Source organism: Peromyscus californicus, unplaced genomic scaffold (genome assembly GCF_007827085.1).
Source record: "Peromyscus californicus insignis strain IS unplaced genomic scaffold, ASM782708v3 Scaffold_14__1_contigs__length_90479793_seg_2, whole genome shotgun sequence".
Classification (NCBI taxonomy): domain Eukaryota; kingdom Metazoa; phylum Chordata; class Mammalia; order Rodentia; family Cricetidae; genus Peromyscus; species Peromyscus californicus.
In genome coordinates this window covers 51,119,502-51,137,280 of record NW_026294436.1, presented here as the reverse complement: position 1 = coordinate 51,137,280, position 17,779 = coordinate 51,119,502, and the positions used below count along the sequence as shown (strand labels likewise).

At 47.9% G+C, this 17,779-nt stretch overlaps 1 protein-coding gene across 2 annotated transcripts; it reads right to left on the bottom strand.

The window, feature by feature from the left end:
• Positions 1-1,873: 1,873 nt before the first annotated feature.
• Creg1 (cellular repressor of E1A stimulated genes 1) lies at positions 1,874-17,446 on the bottom strand. 2 transcript variants are annotated; one of them, XM_052737478.1, is made up of 4 exons: positions 17,040-17,445; positions 11,778-11,897; positions 10,534-10,718; positions 1,874-6,691 (listed from the first exon to the last, which is right to left on the bottom strand). In XM_052737478.1, exons 1-4 carry the CDS (start codon positions 17,391-17,393, stop codon positions 6,688-6,690), a joined length of 663 nt encoding a protein of 220 aa, XP_052593438.1. In that variant the 5' UTR covers positions 17,394-17,445; the 3' UTR covers positions 1,874-6,687. The 2 variants fall into 2 exon arrangements, with proteins under 2 accessions (XP_052593438.1, XP_052593439.1); XM_052737479.1 differs by lacking the exon at positions 1,874-6,691 and having other exon boundaries at positions 10,530-10,718; positions 17,040-17,446.
• Positions 17,447-17,779: the final 333 nt, after the last annotated feature.

Sequence of the window (17,779 nt, the reverse complement as noted above, 5' to 3'; positions counted from 1 at the left end):
AATCCCTGACGGGGTCTCCACTTCCACAGGACTCACAGTGAGGGGGCGTGTCACTAATGCACACTCGACAGTTGGGACCTTCTCATGGCCGCGTCGTTTTCTAGAAAACGTCCAGTTCCTTGTTTCTGCGCGGGTCTTACCATCTGTCTAAGGGCCTCGGGTCGTTCACACCCTGATAGGTAACTAAGCAGCGGTTGAGTTGAGATTTGAACACATAGTGTGGCTTCAGAGCTCACGGCCCCAGCGTTTTCAAACACATGGCCCTTGCCGCTTTTCCCCACACCACAAACCTTTAAAAACAAAACATGAGGCAAAGTATTTCTTTAAAGGACCCACAGGGACCTCTAGTGTTGCCTTCTTGAATCAGAGCTATGGGATCTGATGTGGATTGTGTGGACAAACGCAAATCCATGGCTTGGGTATGAAGTTAAAAATAAAAACAATAAATCACGTGTGCCCCACCTATCTCTTGGGCTTGTTACAAGGGTTAGAAAAAGAGTGTCATGCATGGATATATTTTATAAAATTAAATGTATTGACCCAGTTTGTGCAGACTGCATGTTGTCTTGAATAAGTCTCTTTATTTCCTTGAGCTTTTGGGTGCAGCCTGGTCTGTGTTCCCAACCTCAGCTGAGTTATGTCCTGCTCAGCTCTTCCACGGCCCGGCTCCCCACTGCCCAAGTTCCCCTCTCTTTTGCCCTTCTCTGGGATCCTATGCACAGGTACAAACACCTCGCAGAGGAAATGAGCACCCAGTACAGACACTATCAGTCCAGGGTGCCGGTGTGACTTCGGATGGGACTTGCAGTCTTTATAACATGAGAAATACATTTCTGTGTATTAACCAGCCAGTCTCTGGTATTTTGTCATGGCAACCTGAGCAAACTCAGACCAAGATGAATTCAAGGGATGCAGACCATTAACAGATGACCCCTGGTGACCAAACAAGAAGCGTGTGTTAACGGACTTTCAGCACACATATGTAATATGTTAGACTACCATTCTCAGAACGGACTGACTTGGTCAGAGTGTTTTGCCATTGTCCTTCAAGTACTTCTTTTTATTTTTTGAAATTACATTTATTTGTCTATTGTGTGACTCTTGGTGACTGTGTGTGTGTGTGTGTGTGTGTGTGTGTGTGTGTGTGTGTGTGACTGTGTACATGCCACCACACACCACACACGGGACATATGCTAAGAAAACCAGCTAAGTGTTTGTTGTGGGAGGGACTGGAGACTCTAGCTAAGGAATGTGAGTCCATGGGTGCATGTAGTAAACACCCTCCAAAGTTTGAGTCTATGAGAATCTTAAGAGCCATGGCTTTGGCCAGTGTCAGTGCTAAGGGACCAAGCTGAGGGCCACAGACTTGGCTTGACTTGACTGCCCCACAGGTTGCAAGCAGGTTAAGTGGGGAGCGCAAACTTAATGGTCTGTCCCTGCTGTTGAGAGACCTGTGGGCAGATTAGGGCTCATAATAGATTCAAAGAGCTGAGTATGACTTGGGATTGTCATTAAGAAAGAGATAAACATTCTACACAAAGAACATTCCAGGCAGATTGAAGAATTGAGGATGAAAAATTAATTCACAAAAATGGAAAAAAAAACCCTGAACTGACATTTACCAAATTTCCCAAAGGCAAAGAGCTAAAGTTAAAGAAAATTAAATATGTTAAGGGGGAAATAACCAATTATGTGAATTTGCTTTATGGAAAATTTTAAATCTACTGATTTTAAAATAATTTAAATGGAAAACAGTTTTACCAAGTGTTGACAAACCCCTAGAGTTACCAGAAAGTAAATTAAAGTGACTCCCCGAGGACACCTGGACATTGAGCAGAAGCCGGCAGCTCACAAAGAGGAAAAACAGCTGACAGAACACTTTAAAACTTTTAATATATTTACTTAATGAGTGTTTGAGGGGGAGCATGCACATGCCATGGCCCCTGGCAGGCACAGTACAACGTCTTGTCCCACTGTACAGGTCCCAGGATTGAACTCAGGCCATCAGGCTCGGTGGTGAACACATTGACTCATTAAGTTATTTCACTGGCCCAAACTACTACTGTACATGTTAGATATTACCGGTAACCTAAAACTCGTCAATTAAAATAACGCAGTAGAATTTTTCCCGATGAGATTCAGCATGGAGCAAGCAGCATTGTGATCATTGTGATATTTGTCTGCAGAGCTGTTAGTTAGTATCAACCCCTAAAAACAATCTGCAACGTTCTTGGAAATTATATAACTGAAATGTTAAGAAACTAGGGAGAAGAAAAAGAAAGAAACTAAAGTGATGATCGTCATCAGCCTTTGCCTGCCCTGTCTGACCCTGTCAGTTAAGGTGACCTCCTCTCGGGAGTCCCCTTCAAAACTCTCCAAGTCCTCAAGCTTCTGACCCCCGTCTCCTGGAAAGGACAGATGACGAAGTCTTGGCCAATGAAGCATCGTGTCTGCAGACCCAGGACCTGGGCTCAGTCCCTGAGGGCCCTCCACCTCCAGACACAGTGCTGCTTACTCAGGAGTGACTAGGACCCAACTAGGAAGCGTTGTCAGAATTGCTGGCTGCAATTAAAACTAACACAGAGGAAAGCAGAGCTGTGAAAAAGGTGTTCCTTTATTTTAGAAACAGCAAACTCCTCCACTTTGTTTAAATTACTTTGATTTGCATCTCTGTGATAGCAAGACTCCGAGCATGGGTGGCTACTCTGTAGCCTGGGGATGCTGCTATGAGGAAAGATTCTGCAGCTATTGTGTGTGTTAACCTTGAATACTGTGGTTTCTCTTCAGGTTATATAGGTCTTTTGTCTTTTATTAAGTTATCCTTGTAAACAACTTCTAGGAACACAACAAATTCAAGATTAGTAGGAAGCATTGGGATACCTGGTCAGTACTCAGCATGATCCTTCAACAATCCATCAAAGATGGGAAAGAACCACAAAATACCAACAACTAGGCTAATCATTGTTGTGGAATATTATCTTAAGATGTCTTACATTCGTTTATGCTGTGGAACATTTGTTTAATGATGCAAAGATGTGTTGCATTCTTTTATGTTGCATTTGTTTTATGCTGCATCTGTGAAGCTGTGTTAATTTGCCTGCCTAAAATACCTGATGGTCTAATAAAGAGCTGAATGGCCAATAGCTAGGGAGGAGAGGGATAGGTGGGGCTGCCAGGTAGACAGATAAATAGAAGAGAAGCTATCGGGAAAATGAGCAGAGGAGGATGCCAGGGACCAGCCACATAGCCACACAGCCAGACATGGAATAAGAAAGGAAGAAAAGATATACAGAAATTAAGAAAGGTAAAAGCCCAGAAGCAAAAAGTAGATGGGATAATGTAAGTTAAGGAAAACTAGATAGAAATAAGCCAAGCTAAGGCCAGGTATTCACAAGAAAGAATTAGTCTCCGTGTGATTATTTGGGAGCTGGGTGGAGAGCCCCTCAAAGACCAAAGAGTAAAAAACAACCCACTACAAACTATAGAGGCTGTAAGTCTTGAACTTTCTCATGTCCTCCCTTTTCCTCCCTCCATCCTTCCCTCCCTCTCCCCATCCCTCTCATATGCGTATCCTACAATTCAAAGGAAAAACCAAAGAAAACGATTCCTCCATACTCTCTTCCAAACTTATCATTTGTCTTCTCAGATGAAAATACAGAACATCTGTTTTGAAAAGTCAGGAAAACATCACAAAACACCAGCCAACAAGCTCCCAGAGTATTATTTTCTCAGCATTAAAGCAGCTACAGAATGCGCCATTACAGGAAAGCAGTCCTCAATTGCCTTGTGATTCTTGGTCTGAATACCACTGAGAAAGACACACGATGCAGAAGATTCCTGTTTCACTGAACTATGCGTGCCTTAGTTCATAATGGATCCCCACCCCCACACAATCCCAAGGGCTTTGAACCTGGACTAGAAGACAGATTCATCTGATTGCTAGTCATGGTTTGGTTAGAACAGTGGCCAGGGAAACATCTGCCATATGCAACCACTTGAGCTCGTCAGCTTCAGGGGCTCATCAGCTTCAGGGGCTCATCAGCTTCAGGGGCTCTCGGCCACAGCCTAAGGCACCATGTCCTTGATCAGGAGCTGCATGTTCTTGGGGTCACCGCCTTCATCCATACCTTATCCTAGCTAAGACCGGGGGCTCAGTCTCTATCTGCAGCAGGTGAGGTGTGAGACCCAAGGTCTGAGCAAAGGCCATGGTGTGAGGGAAGTGACAGAGTCATGAAGCCACCAGCCACAGCATGAGGCCAGACCTTCATCTCACCAAACGTGACCATCTTGCCCTTGCTGAATTGCCTTTACTACAGGGTCACCGTCATAGTGACACACAGTGTCACACCCCGACATTTGGCTAAACTAACTCAGCTATAGCAGAAATTGGCCCTGTGCCCGGCAGAGTGGCATGCACTTGTCGTTCCACTACTAAGGAAGCTGAGGCAGGAGCATCACAGGTTTGAAGATACCTTAAACTACACGGTCTAGAGACACTAAGACATAGAAAACAAAACAAAAAAAGAAAACCCACCAAAACCCCAAAACCCAACCTGGATCCGCTTTAACAGTAGTCTCTGGTGCCCCCTTGTGGACATTCAGAATGCTCGGGCGACAATGTACAGGTTCAATTATAACGGAATGTGCAGAGCCCACTGTAAAGACCTGGGTGACTTCACCCTGCAGGATAACTGGATCTGACCTGAATACAGATAGTTTGTCCACGGTGCCAAATGCTGAAGACAGAACTCACAGTAAGTGGGCAGAGAGAGAAAACTAGGGAAATGCTTCAGCCCAGCTCGACAGAGCGTGCTGGAACTCAAGGGCCGGTGACAAAGCCTGGATCCATTCCCCAAATTCTAGGACGCGATGAGTCCTCTGGCAGAGGGGAAGAGCAGCGTGCTTCCCTCCGAGTTCCGGAACAAGTGGCTGGTTTAAGAGTGTGGTTAAACGTGACCATCGATTGAGCAGGGTACAACGAAGCTTTGTGACACACATCTGAACCTCTGAAAGCAGTCCAGCACACCTTCTTAAAATAATGTCCTTAATTGTTACTGATTTGAATGACCAGATCCTCACTGTTTAATATAACTTTTTTCGTGAGAAGTCGTTTGCTGGATTTGTTAAGTTTATCATCTATTTCTCCAATGATGGCTCCCATTTAACTTCTGTTTGCTGCTGAAGGGGTCAGTGGCTTGACACCCCACACCTTCTTAAAAGGAATCTTATGTCATCTGAGATCATGAGTACAGGTGACAGGGGACGAAGCTCAATGGTAACCTCTTCTGAAGAGACGTTTGTGAATGTATTCTTTTTAGCTGTGTGTACGAGAGTGTCTCTGTGTGGGTACAAGCACGTGAGAGCAGGTGCCCTCAGAGGCCAGAGGGATTTGATTCCCTGGAGCTGGAGTTATGGGCAGCTGTGTCTGCTGACTCCAGAGCGGGCTCCTCGGCCAGAGCAGTCTACATTCTTTTTCTTTTTTTTTTTTTTTTTTTGGTTTTTTGGTTTTCTGAGACAGGGTTTCTCTGTGTAGCTTTGTGCCTTTCCTGGAACTCACTTGGTAGCCCATGCTGGCCTCGAACTCACAGAGATCCACCTGGCTCTGCCTCCCGAGTGCTGGGATTAAAGGCATGCGCCACCACCGCCCAGCGCAGTCTACATTCTTAAATGCTGAACCATCTCTCTAGCCCAGAAACATATTTTTAATACCATGTTACCATGTTATCTCCCACAGATGGGTGACTCAGGTGGCAGCATTAGAAGCTTCAAGATACAGAACATCTGAGGAAGGCTTGGGCTACAGTTGGTACCTGGGTTAATTCCACTTGTAATGCTTTTTTTTTTTTTTGTAAAAAATAATCCAACACAGACAAAATTCCTTTCTTTTCCTTCTGCAAATAAAAAAACATTGTTTGGGGTTTTGACCCGTTTGTTTCAATGCTGGGGATGAGACCCAGGGCCCCATGTACACTGGACAAGCACTCTATCCAGCAGGCTGCACCCCACTCCCAGCCCGTGTGAATATATTTTGCAGGATGAAGAATGAATATTCGGTGTCTACTTAGGTGGAAAATGAAAACAGGAAATATTTTTTACTTGTTTGTTCTGGGTAACTATGACTTTATCATGTAAAACATTTAGAGAGTTTTACAGAAGGTACTTCTGTCAGACATGAATAGGAAGTTCACCCCTTTCCACATCTGAAGGGTTGACACAGGCACTCTGCATCCGGGGCACACCCCCTGCCCAGGCTTCCCCACTCCAGGCCCCTCTGCACAGGCTCAAGGCAGCTGGGTGAGGGAGGGCACCCTCCAGGGACAGTGACCATCAAGAATAAAGTGCCTGGACTTCTGTACCTACGATGCCAATGGGCAATCTACACCTGGCCTATGCTGCCCATCTATGGGCACCATGGAAGAAAAAACACTGGGAATAGATGGGAAAAAATCCTTGATTATAATGAATGGCATTTTTCTATGAAAATAGCTTCAAAGTACATGTTTTAAATCCAGCAACCTCATCTTTCCAAGAGATCAGGTCTAGGACCACCAGCATTGTGTAAACAGGCAAGCCAACCAAGTCAGCCAGCAGGGGGCAGAGTCAGCCCGAGGAAGGTGCAGACAAGTCAAGCCCCTTAAGTGTGCAGGCGCCATCCAAGACTCCTCGCTGGTGTCAACATGTTCTGCGTCACCTGGAGAGGGAAAGAGAGACGAACAATTAATTATCTTATCAGCTGGATGGGCCAGTCTTCGAAGTTCATTTGTTTGCAGGAGAGACGAGAGAAACTCAAGACCTAAAAGTTTAATATTGTAAGAGGTGAGGGACAGGGACCAAGAATAATCCTTTAGCAAGCTCCTCTGCTCTCCACGGATGATTCTGACATGTCGGGAAATGCCTCAGGGTGCCAGCAGACCTGTTCTGTCAGGACCTCGTTTAAAAAGAATTTCGGAAGGTTTAAAATGAAAAAGAAACAAACAATCAGGAACAGGGCTGGGGACGCAGCTCAGTTGAGATGATGGTGTCTGTCTCGCATTCACAAAACTTTGAGTTGGATAAACTCAGCAAGGTGGCTCACACCTGTAATCCCAGAACTCTGGAGGTGGAGGCAGGAGGATCAAGAGTTCAAGGTTATCCTTGGCTACATAGAGTTCTAGACCAGTCTGGGATACAGAAGACTCTCCAAAAGGAGGGAGGGAGCAGAAACCTTTACAAAACAAAAGGGTCCTGAACATTAGAACAAGAGAGAAGTGACTGGCCAATACCTGACGGTACTGTGGGCCACGCTGGGAGGTGACCTTGTCTGTCCTCCTGTCCCCGCTGGAGTTAACATCCAACTAGGAAATCTCTGCCTCTGTCTTGGTAGGAAACATCTGAGTGAGCCAGTGATAAAGTGAAGCCTGGTCCAGCCCTTCCTGAGAAGGGGCTGCCTCCAGGATGTCGGCAAACACATCCTGAAGTCCTTCAAACCTTCCCTCAACATGCAAATTAGCAGACCAGCTTGGTCCAGCAACCCAAGACGCAAGCTATTTAGTTTGGTCTCGTGTCAGCCCTGACTTCCGGGTCCCTGTGTGGACACTTCCTCAGGATACCATCTCAGTGTCACAACCATCAGCTGCATGCAGAAGGGTCTGTGCTGTTTAGAGAAATGACATCTTCTAAGGCAGATCTGGGCAAGCCCCTCCAGGTGGCCCCAACATAGAGAAACTCCAGAATGCCGTGAGGACCCCATTAGTGGCTCCTGACAATGTGCAGACCCCAGTCCTCACAGATAGACCTGTACACTCCCTGACTGTAACAGCCCTGGCAGCAAATGGCAGTGTGGAGCTAAGAGGAGGTCTCACTCACTCTGAAGTAGCAATCAGAGGCCAGAGGCACCTGCGAACAGGGCAGTTTTTAGGCGACTTCTTTCCCTAGTGCTGCCGCAGCAGGGGATGCCTGGCCCTGGTCTCCCATCCTTCCCTCAGGACCAGACCAAAGGTTCTGTCTTATCTCTGAGCTGCAGAAAAGCACTTACCCCTCTCTATAACAGAGCAGGAGCCTCTATTTTACTCACTCAGAGCAGAGACTTATGGGAAAACATAATTTTATTTTGTTATTAAAGTAAGCGCTGCCCGGGGCATGTTATTTACACAGAGATAACTGCACTTCGGAGATTGTGATGTCCCGGGAAGGAAAACTCTAACCTCAAAGAGCAGCCCATCATTCTTGCTGTCACTCTCCTTGATAATGTGGTGCCTGGTAATAATCTCGCAATTGCTACCTCCATAGTCGTATAACGGAGGATGCTCGGCCAGCCCAGAGGAGGGTCAGAGGCCCCGTGCCTTTTCTCTGTACACAGGGCAGCAAAATCAATGCTGGGACGGCTGGATTCTTTACTCAGCCGATTTGAAAGTCTTTGTTTCAATCAGCTGCCCATCAGCCGCGGCTTCCCCAACACCTGCAGCGGGCTGGGCCCTGCACTGCCCTCAGCTCTGCTCAGACTACAGACACAAGGAAACAAAATAACCCTGAGCCTTGCAGTTAAAATTTACAACTGAGTGGGGGTTGCATAGTTTAACACGGGCTGTTCTCTAATAGAATAAGACCGAGAATACATAGACACTAAGAATTTCAGCTCCAGAACTGAGCAGTGTCTGGTCCCAGGAGAAATTTCTTTTCCCAAGGTCGGGCACTAAGACAAAAGCCACCATTCTTTCAGGAACTTGAAGAAAGTTCCTGCTTGCTAAAAAGGGAGTCGTTCTCTTTATCTCTTGTAAGAGGAACCTGTGGCTGTTCCATTAACATATGACTGTGGTACCTAAGAACCTGACAAGGTAATGCTAGCCTCTAAGCTCCCGTAGCCCATGCTCACCAGCCCCACCCCAGCTCACAAGCCCCACCCCTGCTCACCAGCCCCACCCCTGCTCACCAGCCCCACCCCTGCTCACCAGCCCCACCCCTGCTCACAAGCCCCACCCCTTTCCCCCATTCTCATTTAACCCTAGACGTCTTTCCCCTGCCGCTTCCCCTGCCGCTTCCCCTCGCTTTCCCGGGAGACAGCCTTGGCAGTTTGGAGTAAACTTTTCCCTTTTCGCCCAAGGAGCAGCCGGCTATTTTGGTTCTTTACTGCACCCAGTTTCATTCAGGCACGACATACAAATCCATCCTGGTACCCTCACCCATCTCCCCACAGAGCCGTCAGTCATTACAAACGGGAAGAAAACGAAAAATGAACTTGGAGTGGCTCCAAGTTTAAACCCCAGCAACAGCGTGCGTTAGGAGCCCTGAGGGCGACGGACCTTGCGTTTAAACCCCAGCACTGCCACCTCCTGGCGGACAGGCGCTAAGCAAGCCTGACGTTTCTCGGACAGGCGCTCCATTTTACAGCCTAGGAATCGCGGCTTGCTGCCCAGGGGTGCGGTGAGAAATTAAGCTAACCACGTGAAGCAATCGGCATAGCCCCGACCTGCAAAACACGTTCCACAGACTCCAGCTGCTATTGTTAGTATTACCATTGTCACCTGGCAGGCTTGCGGATGTCATACCCACCAACATTCCCACTGTCACTTAGGAAACACTCTGTCCTCTGAACCCTGACCTCACCCCAGATCAGATGATCTCCTTCTTCTTGCCCCAGGCCATCTTTGGAGTCTGCTTCTCCTCTGCTCTCAGACAAGATGGTACTGGGAATCAAACCTCGGGCTGCTGAGCTATGTCCCCAGCCTTTGGTGATTTTATCATTCTTATTTTGCAATGCTGAGATTCGCACCCAAGCCCCAGGACCCAGTTGCTGACCTTACACCTCCAGCCCCCTTCTCCTCTCTCTCCAGTGATGCTGACAGGGAAGAGTCACCTGCTCAGACTCAGTATGGAAGAGCACAGTCCAGAGCAGCAGCTCTGATTCTTAGAAACAGTCACCCCAAGTCACTCACACGCTCTGTCTAGAGTCCGACAGGCACAGCCTTAACGCTGGGTCTCAACCTGGAAGCCCAGACCCCAGGGACAGCTCATGGGGGCTTGGGACTTGAATGGAACTTCCCCCCATTTTCACTGAGCTCTAAGTGAAATCTGTCATTCCTCCCGTGATGATGACAGATGACAAATCATAGAGTGAGCTGTATCGGTGACGGTCTCCAACAGCAAGAGAGAACCCAAAGCTCCCTTCCAAATGTGTTATAGTTATGGTTGTGGTAAATGTCATATGGTCTCTGGTCTTCACTACTTTGAGAGTTACAGGCTCATCACTGGATCTTCCTTGTTTGTTTTTGTTTGAAACACAGTGTCACGTAACCCAGGCTGGCTTCAACCTCACTACGTAGCTGAGGCTGGCCTTGAATTCCTAATCCTTTTGCCTCTGCCTCCCAAGTGCTGGCATTAAAGGCACGTGCAATTATGCCTGGCTTCTTTTGTAATCCTACGTGTTTCATTACTTTGAGAGGGGACCCTATATTCTGCAAGGGTCCATCTACATCATATGAGACGTTCAGGCCCCTTGCCTCGGGAGGCTGGGAAGGGCGGCCATGCTGAGAAGGTAGAGGATGTGTGATCACTTACTGCAATGTGACATTAAAATATTCTTCAGGTGTCACGACTTTGGGTCCACCGAAGTAGTCCAAGACCCAGATATTGGTTATATTCAGCTTAGCAAAGAACCAGTTATGGCTGGAGGGCCAAGTTTTCATCTCAGGGTGTCGCAGGAATAACGAATTCTTAGCATAGTCCGCTTCTTTCTCGTTCACCTGAAGGACAAACAGGAGAGAAACAGTCTCACTCTAAGATTCTCTTTCCTAAGAATGTGTGGTTCTCACTCCACACACTCCTCGGATAACTTACTCAGTTGCAAACCCTGATCTTAAGAAAACAGATAACAAGGATTTCAAACTTGTAACAACACATGCATCAAAGTAGAAACGACTGTAAGGATGGAGGTTCGCGGCTCAACAGTAATGTACCCGGGTTGTGAGAGTACCTGCACACTCACCCAGGACCAGCACATGTTAAAAGTGCCAGTGTGAAGGGTGAACATGCTGAGAAGTAACACAATGGAACCCAAGAGCATTCGTCACTCCCTGGCTCGCTCCTGTCCGTCAAGGGCTCCACCCACAGAGAATGTCCAGACCAGAAGTCATGGCGGCCAGGAAGCAAATCGCTGGCTCAGCAATAAGATCGGTGTACGTGACACCTGTCCACTGGCATTTGGTGGGTCTTTTGGTTTCATTGTTTTTGTTTTTAGAGATAGGGTCTCACTATGAAATCCTGGCTGTCCTGGAACTCACTATGTACACCAGACTGGCCTCGAACTCACAGAGGACTGTCTGTTTCTGCCTCCTGGGTGCTGGGATTAAAGGCGTGTGCCACCACACTCAGCACTGTTGATTTTATTTAACCTTTTCTCTACAGCACTCATCCCAAACCATCCAAACATACTTCCAGTTAGTAACAGACACTCATCTTGTTGGTATCAAACATGGGGACATGGAGCCCAAGTGAAACTAGAGGGCAATAGTTCTGGATGAGCAGATGGTTCTTAGCAAGAGTGTTTTTATCCAAGAGCCTCCTGGATGCACATGTGTGGCTCCAGGACATAGGACCCTTGACCTTAAGAGCCCTAATGAACACCTACATTACAGACCCTGGTCAGAGCTGTTAGTTCCTGGAATCACTGTATGTGTGAGAACATATTCTTACCATGCACCCACTAACAAACCAATCGCATGTTATTCTCCAAAGACCCTTTCCCTGTGTTAATACCATGATGTTCTTTCAAGCCATCTCTCCTCATGGAAGTCACTGCTTACCTCCGTCACAGTTCCCGACAGCATTATATGGACACATAAGGGACTCTGCGGATCAAATCCATGTTTCCTGCAGAAGACAGTCTGTGCCAAAGACAGTGTCAGCGTAGCCTGTGGATTTTCCTGCAGAGAGAACAAGAAAATCCTTCAGTGTGAAATACCGTTTCTGGAAAGGTATAACACGAGCTGCGGACATACCATCCCTCAATGTATCGCACTTCCATGAAGCAGTGAATTGTAGGCCACCTTGAACTAGGGGGAGACAGTCCATGGGTAGAAACCAGTCCCAATCTCCACAAAGTGTGTGTGGAGATGTATCACGTTTTAAATTAACAAACTATAGGGAATGTTTTAGCATATCTGTTCTTATCTGTTCCATAATTATCAGAATTATAAATATAGTATCCCCCAAACCAGGGCTGGTGACAGCCCTCAACAAAATATCGACAGGGTCAAACTCTAATTTAACAGAACAGTGCATAAAAACACCACAGTTGCTTGAACAGCCTAATTACATAATTTAAACAAGAAAATTGCTGAATCATGCTGCATGGTTATCTCACAGCCGCAGAAGTTGTCACGTGATCTCAACAAGGGAGAGTTGCTTATTCTTCTCCCAGCTTCTATAACAAGAGAAGTCTTAACTCAGATCCAAAACACAAAGGCTGAACCATTCCTAATTCACTTCTCTCCAGGACCCGGCATCGTTCCAGATTGCTACAAATTCACGACTGCATTCACCCCAAGTGTTTTCGTGGTGAGCTTTACTATTTCACAACGGCCCATCAACAACACTGAGTCTCAGAGACCCTCGGGAAAGAGGAAAAGGGAAAGGGCTCAGAAGGTAAGAGCATGTACTGCTCTTCCACAGGGCCCAGGTTCAGTTCCCAGCACCCACATCAAGTGGCTCACAACCACTCGTAAGTAACTTCAGCTGCGAGGGATCCCATGTCTGACCTATGAGGGCACCCACACACAGATAGCCACACATGCACATAATTAAAAATAAAGTCAATCTTGCTGGGCATGGCGGTGCCTACCTTTAATTCTAGCTAAAATGTTTGCTGTCTTCAAGCTGTTAGACGAGGAGAGGAACTTCCCCTCCCCTCCCCCCAAACCCTCCCCACCCCCCAAAAAGGGAGAGAGCTCAGGTAAGGTTTCTCCCTGTGAATTTCAGATCTGGCCGAAAAGTCAGACATCACCAAAATCAGGACGGGAGTAGGAAGGTGTATGAAGGCAGAGGGAAAGTTGACTGTGTAACGCACAACAGGGAAATGTAAGACACCATAGCCATTATAGAGAAAGCCAAAGAAAGGGAAAGCCAGGGGATGAAGGGGCCAGGGAGGAGGGGAGCATGGCTCAAACCCAAGCTCGGGTGTCTAGATTGGATTTTGCAGGCCATCCTCAAGCAGTGCTTTCCAAATCCCCACAGGGTTTGTTAAAATGATGGTCCCTGGCACCAATCTGTACCCAAGGTTTTCTTTATTTTACTCTGTGTGTGCGTGTGTGTGTGCGTGTGTGTGTGTGTGTGCGCGTGTGTGTGTGCGTGTGTGTGTGTGTGCGTGTGTGTGTGCGTGCGTGCGTGCGTGTGTGTGTGTGTGTGTGTGTGTGTGTGTGTGTGTGTTTCTGTGTGTATGTAGGCAGATAGATATATGTGTGGGAGTCAGATGTTGACCTTGGGTATCTTCTTTGATCAATCTCTACTTTATTTACTAAGGCGGGGAGGGCTTTTTCTGCCCAACCCGGAACTCATTACCTTGTCCCAGGGACTCCCTGTCTCCACTTGCCAAGCAGTGGGATGACAGGCAGTCCAGCTGGTTTTCTATGTGGGTGCTCGGGATCTGAACCCTTGACACTTGCACATCAAGCTCTTTTCCTGATGGGCCATCTCCCCAGCACCCACACCCAGGGTGAGAAACACTTCGGGTGACTTCAGCAGTAGCAGGAAGTGTTCGCCAAGTCCCCTGTGCGGAGGGCGGTGAGTTTTTTGTTACAGTGAGTCTGGTGGGCAGGGCGGTCCAGACAGATAATTTAAATTGGCCTCAGCCCGGGGTGAATGAAGAGGAAGGAGCAAAGATGGAAACAAAGGAAGCAGAAGAGAAACAGAGGGATTTGGAGAGGCAGCGAGAATTCTAACTTGTTATTGAGAAAACAACAATTCCGCAAACCAGGACACCAGACAGTCAAGGGGAGCCAGTTTCCAGGAAGAAGAGGGAAATGGGACTCTTATCTGACAGATGCTAAATGAAGGCAATACAAGACCAGAAATACGAGACTGGTGAGGGCCGACAGGAACACAAGTGTGGAAGTAAATCCTCAGCAGAAGGAAAACCGTGACTGTGCATATAACGTGCTGTGTCAGAAGAACAAAGGGGTAAGAAGTTGTCTTGTTTTTAATGGGTCAGAGGGGAAAAGAATAGCCTGGTCATATCACAAGAGAGAAGTGGCCAAGAAGGAAGGAAAGATAAAAGGATTTTGTTTTGTTTGAGATAGGACCTTATACAGTCCAGTCAGGCTGTGAAGTCACCGGACAGCAGAAAGCAACTTCGAACCGCTAACCCTTCTGCCCGCCAGCTCCCAAATACTGAGACTATAGGCCTGCACCACCGAGTCTGCTTCATGTAACACTGAGACACAGCTCAGAGCTTCCTGCATCCTAGGCAAGCACTCTCTACCAATTTTACTTTTGACTCGCTGTTTCTACAGCCCAACTTGGTACTGTATTATCAGCCAGCAGCCACAAATTCTTCCTATAAACATGTATTATACAAAAACACCACACGCTGAAAAACTAGACAAGAGGAACGTCCCACTGGGAAGTAGACTCAAACTTCACAACTTGTCTCTGAGGGCTGTCTGGCACTTTCCATGGGGGACGTGGTCTCAAGCCCGGGTCTTGCTCTTCTAATCTCACGGGAAGGCACGGAGAGACTTGGTGGTTGGACTCAAGAGGAAAAGCAGAGCAGAAACCAACTTCGGCTGGTTAATTGACTGTGTCAGCATCCAGCAGACCAATCTTGACATGTTCACACCTTTGCAGTACCATCCCAGGAACCTGAAACCCGGGGTAGGTTCCTCGCATCTGCCTCTTTTCTACACATGAACTATCTCAGTGGAGTCCTACCCAATGGTCATCAGTCCAGCTGGTCACAGGTGAGCCCCCATGCCTCTAAATCTTAATGTCCTCCTTTCTGCCATGAGGATGACGCCACAGCTCCCGATACACCTCACAAATATAAGATCACGTGTAATAGGGATGCTCAATCTGTCCCCTTCCTGTTCGAATCATCAGTGAGGGTTTGAGGGAGTAGAGGGCATTGTTTTAGAATGAAGGGACTTCAGAGAATGAAGTGGTGAGTACACTTTGAAAACCCTTCTCAAGTGACCTGAGGGTTAGTTGAGTGCCACCGCTGGAGCAGAGGGAGCATGTGAACATGTTGATGCCTAAGAGAGTGTAGTGGGCTGGGAAGAAGGAAATGGTGAATTGGGTGAATAGGTCTGGGCTGGAGGAAGCAGAGGCTTCTATTCTTTTTGTTTAGCCCCACCCCGACTCCCAGTGCTGCTAGATCTTCTGATTTTTTTCTCACCAAGAGTTGGGCACTTAAAATTTTAGACAAATTAATTTAAACAAATTAGACAAAAATTTAAACAAATTCTATGTATTTGTTATTTATCCTGCGTGTGTGTGTGTGTGTGTGTGTGTGTGTGTGTGTGTGTGTGTGTATCTTGTGTTGGTGTGAGGAGAGTGCAGGTATACCACAGCTGTATGTATTAATGAGTGTATGTTGTGGCCAGAGGTCAACTTTGGATGTCACTCCTCAGAAACTGGAGCCATCCAACTTTCGTTTTTTGAGACTTGAGACAAAGTGTCTCGCTGAGGCCTGAAGCTCACTGACTCAGCAAGGCTGGCTGGACGGGGAGCTGTGTCTCCTGTCCAGTGAGGCTCACAGGTGCATGCCCTCACACCTCACTTTTTACATGGATAATGAAGACCTAACCCAGGTCTCACGCTTTCATGGCATGTACTTTACCGTCCGGGCTATTTCCCCAGCCCCTACAATTGCAGTTTTATAAGACACTAACTAACTAAGGCTGGAGAGATGGCTCAGGGCTTAAGAACACTGGCTGTTCTTCCTGAGGTTCTGAGCTCAATTCCCAGCAACCACATGGTGGCTCACGACCATCTATAATGGGATCTGATGCCCTCTTCCGGCACACAGGTATACATGCAGAGCACTCACACATAAAATATAAATATGTAAATTTATTTTTAAAAGGGCAGTAACTAATTTAAATTTGTTTAGAACGAAACAGAACTCTGTGTAGGCTGATGGAAACTGGTCTCTGGGTTCTGTGGCCTTAGCCTTAGGTGGATCTAAGGTGAACTAGGGTCGGCCCCCTGGCTTTGCAGATTACTTAACCTCCTGTCAGTGGGAATAGTCAAACCTGTTCCTAAGAGTTATTCCAAGAGACAATGAATGGAAATGAATGGAACGGAAAAGCTCTCGGCACATGACACCACACGTGCTTGATTAAAGCCTCACACTCTCTCTCATCTCACTTGTACCAGGACACTGTGGCTTCCCAGCTTTGCCACAAAGACCCTCCACCAAGCCAGGCTCCATTCTGGACACCTGTGTGGCTCTTCCCTCCCAGGGTGTGTTCCACCAGAGTTATAAGCTTAGCCCTGACCCAGAGAGTAGGCAAAGGACACAGAGGAACCAGCCCTTCAAAGAGTCCTGTTGTCTACTGAGGCCACTCTGCTTATGCAGTCCAAAGAATGCTGTCAATCATGTTGTGTAGTAGCTCCCCACTGTTGATAGGAAAGTTCTGGAGAGGTAGGAGAGAGAAACTCTGAAGTCACATAAGCCAAATGCTAAACTATCCAGCCATCTGCATGCTTTGCAAAGCCTTTAAATGGCAAGCGCCCAGTTCATGCAGAGTCAGGTCCTTAAGATGACTCGTGACGATTTGAAGGGTGTGAAGTCCTCCAGGTACTGGCAAAGAATTTACCCCAAGCGCTTAGAACAGTAGCAGGGGCGAGCAGGAACTTTCTGGTAGTTGCCCAACATCTGGGATGCTACAGTCTCCGCCTAGCCAGAGCCGACCAGAAGGGACAGTCATCTCAACTGGCTTTAAAATTCTTCTCTCTAGGACCCACGCTCTCCGGGGCGAACTGAACTTCAGAGGCTCGCTCCCTGGTCTGCCTGCGGCTGCCAGCCCCGCAGCGCCCAGCCTGGGGAGCCGCGCGGCGCTCTCGCTCACCTGCAAGTCGCTCACTAGTTGCTGCATCGGGCTCAGGTACATGTAGGGCACGCCGATGCCCGCGCCCGGGGGACCGTCACTGAGGGAGATGACGTCCGCGAAGGACCTGCCGCGCACCTCCTCCAGCGTGGAGATAGTGGCCAGCGAGCCCCAGTCCGAGACGTGCGTCACGAAGCGGGCCACGCGCGCCGCGTCATCGCGAGGTGGCAGCGGAGGCAGTCTCCGGTCCACGTCCCAGTCCCCGTGGTCCAGGCCCCCGCGGCCCCGGGCCGGCGACACCAGGAGTGCCACCAGCGCCGGCGCCAGAAGGGCGGCGAGCAGGGAGCGCGCAGGCCCAAGAGCACTGCCAGCCATGGCGGCGTCTGCAGAGTCCCTGCCCGGCGACCCAACCCTGCCCGGGTAACTGGAGCCCGCCAGGGTCCCGCCCCCTCCGAGGAGGCCAATCAGAGATGAGCAGGCCGGAGGGGGCGTGGCCCCTGTACAGCCAAATCAACAGACGCAAATTATCCGCTCCGTTCTGTGCTCAGCTCTTTAGAGACAGCGAATTTGCACTAAAGAGATGCTTATTATTGTTGTTTGTTGTTGTTGTTGTTGTTGTTGTTTTACAGACGAATAAGCGAGGTTTAGAAGAAATTAGGCAACTTGCCTAAATCACGCTACTAGGCTGCTAGGAAAAGTTTGACGTCTTCATGCACGCACTACCTTTTCTAACGTCTTTGAGTATGCGTGCATGGCATATG